We start from the raw sequence: 9,422 nt of genomic DNA, 5'->3' as shown, positions 1-9,422 counted from the left end.
TTTCCTATAACTAGATATATTCCGGTTTAGCTGTGCCTTGGTCATCCTAACAGAAACATATCATATGGACATTTAACAGCTCTTCTTGTAAAGATAACCCAACCTAAACGTTAGGTAGGATTGGACCATCTCAACACAAGGATATCAGAAGCAGATATCAAAAAGCAGCTGCACACAAAGCAAGATAAGAAAAGGCTAAATAAGACTTCTATGCTTGAAGTTTTACAAACTGATAATATTAATATACATAGACAAATAATCGAAAATAAAATTTATATTGGACGACAGAGTAACAGATAACTTCTTGGAACCAGAATATATGGAAAATTTCATGACAGACAACAAATATCTAGAAAATGTATCTGTTTTAACTAAAGTATACGGTCCATACAGAGAAGGAAAAGCAACATGGATAACGAACGTGAATCTCATGATAAGTTGGAGATTTAAAACCCAATAGGAAAAATGCTAGAAAGACTACAGGCAATTGATATAAAATGGCAATTTGAAAAGGTGTTTTGCAGAGCAACTAACAACTTAGTAAGTGAAACAGGGCGAGACGCGGAACGATTGGTTCTATGACGAGTATCAGCGAATATCTGCTGGAAAGACTAAAGCCTACATAAAATTGTAACAACACAACACAAGGAGTGCTCTTGAAGAATACAGGGAACTAAGGCGAACGGAAAAGATATTATTCAGAAGAAAGAAGGAGGAACAGCAGAACAAGCTAATAGAGGAATACCATATTCTACCAAATTGTTCTCTGTAAAGAGAATAAAATAGGAGTTTAATCCCAGAATAATTGCATATAGAGACAAACAGGGAAATATCCATAATAATAAGGAAGAAATACTTAACAGATGGGCAGACCACTTGGAAGAACTCTTAAAAGGACTAGAAGAACAGGAAAGGGTCAATATCAACATCAATACCGGCTCCACCAACAAGAGAAGATCGTTAATAGAGCCGACAAAAGAAGGAGTGAGAGAAGTCATTAAAAGACTGAAAACTAATAAATCGGCAGGCTCCGACGAATTACAAGCTGAGTTCGTTAAAAATGGTAGAAACACATTGGTACAACACGTAAAGGACCTTGTAGGAAAAGTTTGGTCACAACAAGAAATACTTTTCAATATGATTAGAGGTAATTCTCTTGGATTGTGGCAATTACAGGAGAATCATATTACTGAATGTAATTGAATAAAACACTGTCGAAGGCGAGTACCAAGCCGGTTTCCAAAAGAATAAATCAACAATAGCCCATATCCTTGTATTGCGTATACACATAATATTTTCGTGAACTTCATCTGCGCGTACATCACCATACTGAGAGAAATTATACGAGGCAATATCGCAGTTCAATCTAATTCTTCATCTGGTAGCAAGGATACATTGAACTCTCAGTAAAGTCAAGAACATTTGAAAGCCACGAAGGTCTACGACAGGAAAATAGACTGTCATGTCTGCTTTTTAACAATGCCCTGAAAAAGGTAGTAAGACATACAGGACTTCGAACATCTGAAACAATCTTCTACAAGTCAATGTAGATCTTGGTATTCGCCTACAACATCTAGATATTATGACGACAACAGCAAACGAGGAACTTCATAAGCTTGAAAACAGCGGCGGAGAAGATGGATTTAAAGATAAAGCGGTGGAAACATACCATAACTCTTGCAAGTTGTGGATGGCACGATAGAAACGATATGTATGTAGTTTCATGTGGGGGTGAATTCCTTCATAGCACTTAGACCCCAGCTTTCACACCTCTACAAAGGGATGTGTTCGACAGCTTCAATAGTATTCTTACGTAACTTGCAGTGTCCGGTCAGGAAGTGTGTGAGGAGTCTCAAGTCACTTTTTTATTTTCCGAGGAACTGAGTAGTTGTTTTCCGGTTAGAATAGAGCAGAGTTTTTCTGAGTTTATTTCAGAGTTTGTCTCATCCTATCTATAACAAAAAGCTCGATGGGAGATGAAATTAATCAGCTTTGATGATTCCGGAGAAACCGGTAACTTTTTAGCCGTCGTTTCGCCAACCTGTCCGCATGATCGTGTCCCTTATTTCTGGTCCTTTCCGCCACTTCATCGTGACGTTGTTATACACATTATATTAGCCTCTTCAGGTGATTGCAGACAGAATTTCACTAGCGATGATGTAGTTCGAAGCCTACTAAGCGCCAGCATAGCCTGTCTGACTATGCAGATGACGACGTTATTGCCAACTTGTTTGAAGTCGATGATCACATTAGCTGCTATATTTATAAGTTATTTCAGCCTGAGCAGTCCAGCAGTACGACCCTAGAGAAATGGAAAGATGCAGTTGGAGATCATGCGAAAAAATTCCCGCTCCAGAACATCCAGTTTTCTTTGTTCTATCAGTGTAGATGGTCAGTGTTAGATGCAAATGGTATACCTGGGATTCTTAATAAATAGGAAATAAAGAAAAGGGTAATCCAAACCCACAAATAGACTTAAGAACAACTTCACATATAAGCTATCAAGTAAAATCAAATTAGTCCTATACAAGACCTTAACACGACTATGAATCGGAAATATGGACCTTAGTGCAGAATGACGAAGAGGCACGGAGGAGATAAGGAGATTGGAGAGAAAATATATGGCGCTGTTAGAACGATGTTACAATATATCTTCTATATTGTGAACCAGAGATAGTTAAATTATCAAAGGTTGAGATGGAGTACCACAAGATATCAATGTGTGGCCAAGTGATTAAGAGATATCAAATTCCTGGCAACGGTGAGGAGTTAAGGTACATCTCCATTATACCAATTAGCATTGCTGATTCACTATGAAGAAAGTATTGCGTGTTTACATATGACTGGTGAAGAAAATTAACTTTTATTAGCAATTACTGTTGCAATTATTGTTAGTGATTCTGATATATATAAGAAAGCGCATTAAATTGAATAGGTTTTGGATTCGAACAAGCCTTTAAAGAAGAAGAGATTGTGATGCTGGAATTTAGACATTTTTTTCGAATGACGTGTTCTGATTTGAGACATTACTGATGTTCTTGGGGAGGGCGTATTTGAAAAGCAATGGTGTTCAAGAGTAGTAGATGCATGTTTGTGCATAATTGCTTAACAGAATTCATAAGAAGTTGGTTGCAAGAAAATTTGTACATAGAATTCTATGCTTATTGAAAATATCAATATTGATTTTAGGATAAAGCATACATTACAAATATTAAGTTGTTGATTGACTTAAAATGAAATGAAACAAGATAAATGAATATATAGTAACACAAGAAGATTCACAAGAAACAAGTTAATTTTACAAATCATTATCTTAATAATCATAATATTTTGCTATTAAAACTATTCCGAATATTCTATGAATAAACACATTTTATTATTACATAAAATCATTAGGAATTTCAAGGATTTAATTTTTTCCCACTAACCACAACCACCAAGGTTAAAAAGTCACTTTTACATTTATACTAAGATTTATTGCAGATCTTATAGACAATTACAAACATTTTTATCCTTTTTTTTTAATAATTTTTACAATTTAATAGCTTCAGCTAACGAACAAGACAATCCTGTACCATCAGGTTCAACCTGTAAACTCTTAACAACACCATCTTCGACAACCATGGAATATCTCTTGCTTCTTAATCCACCCAAAACCGCCAAATCGGTGTTTAATTCAATGGTTTTAGTGAAGGTTCCTTGGGGATCAGCTAACATTCTAATTTTTTGACCAACTCCTTGTTCTTTTCCCCAAGCGGACATCACAAATGGATCGTTAACAGAAACACAAACGATCTCATCTATGCCTTTGGTTTTTAAAGAATCTGCTTGAGCTACATATCCCGGTAAATGAGTCTAAACAAAATAAATTTGATTAAAATTTAACTGCAAATATATTTCAAGGTCATCATTACCTTGGAGCATCCAGGGGTGAAAGCTCCAGGAACAGCAAAAATGATAACTTTTTTACCTTTGGTTAATTGTTGTACGTTGACTTTATTAGCGGGGGTTTCTTCGAATAAATCTACGGGGGGTAAAGAATCTCCTACCTAAATCACAGAAAATGTTAAATTTTAATTTTAGTAAAATAATAATTTTTTTAGGTTGGTTTAAAGGTCGACCTAACCTAAAATGTCGTTTACATAATTAAAATATTAATTAAAAAAGTGTAACTTACGGTAATTGGCATGTTTAAGCAAGCGGAAGACCTCAAGTTTCTTGAAACAATTCGTCCAATCGAACTGACAAGTTTTAACTGACTGGAAAGTTGCATTTTGATTCCGGTAACAGAAGATAACATAGAATATAATCGACGCAAGTTGACGGTGTCATTAATCCCCACTTAAACTTAAATTGATGTTATATAAACATTGATTTTAATAACATTTTATGAACTCAATCAATGTAGTTACAACAAATAATTAAAAATACTTCAATATTTTCTTTGTTAATATTTATTTTCTTTGAAAATTAATATTATCATGAACGAATGTGATGAACATTAGCTTCATATCTGTTACATATTCTATGTAACCTTCATTATAACGGCAATTTGCAAATCTTATAAAAGTTATAGGATTCTGTGTTAAGTACACAAGGTTAAATCATTTGAAATGGTTAGTTTTATGGAAATTACGCGATGGGTTGGGAAATCACCGCAATATAGTTAAGTAATAACCTACAAATCATACCAAAGAAATACAGCCAATTGGAAAAAATGTTTTTTTAGTACAATTAATAGTCAAACACCTAATATATATAGTTCAAATTAAAGAGGAATCTTTATGCTTTAATTTAATACAATAAACGATTCATAAATATACCTTAACATATGTTTAAAGCTTATACATACATATGTATGTACAGGTGGTTCAAATTCGATGTCCGAATAGGCTTTTTTTATAAAATTTCCATCTATATAGTGTCGTCGAGGAAATTAAATTTACAGTTTCCTGTAAGTTACGGGGCGGTAGGTAAAATCTAAAAAGTTAACAATTAAATACGAAGATAACTTCTGGTATTTAAAAACAAATAATTTTTTAATATGTAACATTCTAACATGTCAAACTTTTTAAAATTTTCGTAATTGATCTTAAAAACGGGATTTTTAAAGTGACACTTCAGAAAATTTTTGAATACAAACAAATGTTGCTATGTTTATTTGAATTAAAAAAAATACATATGAGCGCCATCTATCGATAGTTTATTAAGTAATTTAAAAATAATATTAAATCGTAATAAACAATGTGAAATAATGCAATCTATTCCAACTTTTGTGTAAAACATATATAGATTAAACAGTTCAACAAATATATTTGTTTCAAATATCAAAAATATGTTTTTTTAATTTTTAGTTATAGAACCGTAATTTACAGGAAACTGTAAATTTAATTTCTTTGACAACACTAAAAGAAAAGTTTATTTTTAGTTTTATTCTAAAACAATAAGAAATAGACCTGTCAAACCCTATATTTTTGTAATCAGAAAAAAATAACGAATTTATTAAGCGAATAATCAGTGGTTATTTCCATTTAAAAAAACGAAAATTGTGATAATATCTCAAAATCTAAAACCGACAACATTTTTTTGACTACGTCATCAAATTCTCTGTAAAAAAGTGTCCATATAGTGTCTTAGTTATAATACTCCACCTATAATAATAACCAAGATAATTACATTTGCGGCTTTTACGATATTTTCAATTTTGGCCTCTAGCGGAAAAACAAAAGACGATAGCACTATGAGGTTTTCGGCATTAGCAGTTTCTGGAAAAACGAGATCATGACATGTCAGCTACTTTTCTTCTAACTCTTATAGTTTTCGAGTTAGTCTATTCGGACATCGAATTTGAACCATCCTGTACATGTACATAAATAACATTTTGACGTTTTACGAATATATTATGTCAAATACTTCTAAAACTTTAACTTTTCGAATTTGTTATATTTTTATTTAACATTATACACAAATACATTGATCATTGCCTTCAGTTTTCTCTCGATGGACACTTAGCATGCACAGTGCACTTGGTCGTTGATCTATCATTGTAAATCTGATCTGACCAGGTTTTGATTTCCCTCAATGTGCTAAAATTTGTTTCAATGAAATAAATCGTTGATGAAAAACTCACCAAAGTAATGACTACCTTAGCAACTGCCCAGCTGTACCCAGAAATTAAGTAGATAATTAGGATAAAAATCAAATAGTTAAAGTCTTATACACCCAATTATAAAAAGCAAAATAGGAAAATATCAGTAAAGTACGTATTGTACAAGATAAAGATTAATTTATTAAACCTAATTGAACTAAAAGTTCTCATGCCCTAGGCGCCACATAACCGTAGGCAAAAAGGTAAAAGGAAAGCTATGTGATGTCGCCTTTCAGTATCTTCTCAATATTCAATATACTGTTTGTTCGCACACTGACACCAATAAAACTGATTGGGTTATATTTTGGAAACGTTTTGGGCCTATTTTTGTATCCTTTTTACTACAGTAACTACATTGGTTAAACTGAAACCAATAAAGTGAGACACTGAGAGCTGAAAATACTGGTTCCGCTGGAAAGTCACCTTTACATATTAATATACGAACTGGAAAATGTAACTTACTATTAGTTATTTATTTGCCTGGAGTGCAGAGAATCGTATAGAAGTAATGCAAAATCCATAACAGATTATTTATTTCTAAAATTTCTTCGTTATTCTAAAATATATGAAAGATTAACAAGGTTGGCACAATATTTTAAAACTAATATATACTTTACGACCAGTCAGCATGGCTACAAATCGGGTAAATCAGTGATGACGGTCATTGCTGAGGTTATTGCTTTTATAACGAAAGCACATGATGAACGAAATGTATTTCAAATTGATCTGCTGGTCGTTTCTCCTGGGGAAGCTTGAGTTTTATGGTATAAGAGGCCAACAACTAAATATAATTAGGTCTGTAGCGTGCTGTGGCAGCAGCTCCATTTAAAAACATAAAATTGTAATTCATTTGTTATTATTTTTATATTTGCCACACAATTGTTTTTGAAGCAAAACATAACAGACGCAAAATAAAAGTCTGCCAAAAGTTAATTTTATAATTATTGTATTATTATGTTGGCTAATACCTCATAGCCACATTAAAAAAAAAATTAAATTTTTAAAAACTCTTAACTTTTAAACTTTTAAAATCATTCCCATCACTAACCTCTACACCGGATTTTTCTTCACCAGTCAAACATCAAACAACACACAAAATTATAACTAATTCTCATTTACCGTTTTGTCGTCCTCGACGTTTAGATGTACATAAACACGCAATAGCCAAATGGGAATTTGATCAGATGGTAGCCATGGGAATATGTCGACCCTCTTCTTCTTCAACAGCATCGCCTCTACACATGGTCCCCAAAAAGGATTCCAATGATTGGAGACCATGTGGAGATTATCGACAATTAAATAACGTTACTATTCCGGACCGATATCCCCTTCCACATATTCAGGATTTCAACTTACATTTGAATGGATGCAGAATTTTTTCAAAAGTGGATTTAGTAAGGGCATATCATCAAATTCCGGTGGAAGAAGAAGACATTCCCAAGACAGCTATCACTACTCCTTTTGGTCTTTTCGAGTTTACTCGTATGCCCTTTGGCCTCCGTAATGCTGCTCAGACCTTTCAGAGATTCATAAATGAAGTTCTTTCGGGTCTCAACTTCTTATTCGTTTATTTAGATGACATTCTCATTGCAAGTCATAACGAAGAAGAACATTATGTACATCTCGAGAAGTTATTTGAACGGTTAAGTACATTCAATATCAACATCCAACCATCTAAATGTGTTTTTGGAGTTACTTCCATTGATTTTCTTAGCCATCATATCACTAGCGATGGTATTCAACCTTCTAAGTCTAGGATTGATGCTATTTCAAAATTTCCCAAACCAAAAACATTGAAGGAACTACAAAGATTTTTGGGCATAATTAATTTTTATCATAGATTTTTACCGAACATTTCTAATATTTTTCATTTAACAGTTTTCACCGACCACAAACCTATAACTACGGCAATATTTTCATCAACAGAAAAAACACCACGACAAACCAGGTACCTAAATTACATAACACAATATATATCCGATGTGAGATACATTAAGGGAAATTCCAATATTGTTGCAGACGCTTTGTCCAGGACAAATATTGAATCCCTAAATTCTCAGTACCCCGACACACTTACACTTTACAAAGTTCAAGTCACAGATATCGAATTGTCGAACCTACTACATAAACAATTTTCTCACACTCACACTACAACACCCTATCAGTTATTGCTACAACCCACAACGCTACCTGATATCAAATTATGGTGTGAAATATCAACGGAATCTCCGCGAATCTACATTCCGCAGCAATTTAGAGAAATAGTTATACAAAAATTTCATGGTTTATCTCACCCTGGCATTCGAGCAACCACTCATTTAATAAAAACAAAATTCTTTTGGCCTCATATGTCAAAACAAATTCGTATTTGGACGAAATCATGTTTACAATGCCAGAAAGTTAAGATACAAAGGCATACAAAATCGCCAATTCTCAAAATCAAAGTACCAAAAGTTCGATTTGAACACATTCACATTGATTTGGTTGGCCCACTTGTTCCATCTCTTGGATGTACTCATCTGCTCACCGTCGTTGAGCGTTTCACACGGTGGCCAGAGGCTTTTCCTCTAAAAGATATCTCTGCAGCCTCTATTGCAGATACTCTTTTCAGGCATTACTTCAGCCGTTTCGGCATTCCTACCATGATCACTCACGATCAAGGACGACAATTCGAATCACTATTATTTTCAAAATTCCAATTATTTTTAGGTACTCATCAAATACACACATCTGCTTATCACCCACAAAGTAACGGTATGATTGAACGATTTCACCGTACTTTGAAATCAGCGATTATTGCTCGAGGTAATTCTACTAGATGGAACAATGACTTGCCTTTGATTCTCCTAGGTCTCAGGTCATCCCTAAAGGAGGATTTAGGTTGCTCATCCGCTGAATTGGTTTATGGTCAGCAACTCAGATTACCAGGAGAATTTTTCTTACCTACCGAACCATCAATTGAAACTGAACCATTATTATCACGTTTAAAATCATCTTTTGCTGACATTAAACCAGTTCAGTCAACCATACATTCCAGCCAAAAACCTTTTGTTCACAAAGAATTATTCAGGTCAAACTTTGTATTTGTTAAAATTACTGGAATTAAACCTACGTTGTCTCCTAGGTACGAAGGTCCCTTCAGAGTGTTGAAGAGATTTTCAAAATTTTTCGTTGTATTGAAAGACAGTAAAGAAATAAATGTAAGCCTCGATTTGCTGAAACCGGCTTTCTTTCTGAACGAAAACGTTTCTCCTGGAGTCAACAATTTAATAAT

General features: G+C 33.7%; 1 protein-coding gene across 1 annotated transcript; it reads right to left on the bottom strand.

Moving 5' to 3' along the window:
* Window positions 1-3,454: 3,454 nt before the first annotated feature.
* Window positions 3,455-4,325, bottom strand: LOC111413173 (Peroxiredoxin 5). Its single transcript, XM_023044052.2, has 3 exons — window positions 4,178-4,325; window positions 3,915-4,049; window positions 3,455-3,855 (listed from the first exon to the last, which is right to left on the bottom strand). The coding sequence occupies exons 1-3, from the start codon at window positions 4,298-4,300 to the stop codon at window positions 3,532-3,534; spliced, it is 582 nt and encodes a 193-aa protein (XP_022899820.1). The 5' UTR covers window positions 4,301-4,325; the 3' UTR covers window positions 3,455-3,531.
* Window positions 4,326-9,422: the final 5,097 nt, after the last annotated feature.

This window comes from Onthophagus taurus, chromosome 11 (genome assembly GCF_036711975.1).
Source record: "Onthophagus taurus isolate NC chromosome 11, IU_Otau_3.0, whole genome shotgun sequence".
Taxonomy (NCBI): Eukaryota; Metazoa; Arthropoda; class Insecta; order Coleoptera; family Scarabaeidae; genus Onthophagus; species Onthophagus taurus.
This window is presented reverse-complemented; position numbering and strand designations above follow the sequence as displayed.

Bases quoted from the DNA above. Each gene is read 5' to 3' on its own strand.
- LOC111413173 (XM_023044052.2), bottom strand. From the start codon at position 4,300: ATGTTATCTTCTGTTACCGGAATCAAAATGCAACTTTCCAGTCAGTTA. The intron at 4,050-4,177 runs GTAAGTTACACT...TCTGTGATTTAG, and splicing joins GCTTAAACATGCCAATTACC to GTAGGAGATTCTTTACCCCC. The intron at 3,856-3,914 runs GTAATGATGACC...TATTTTGTTTAG, and splicing joins TCACCCCTGGATGCTCCAAG to ACTCATTTACCGGGATATGT.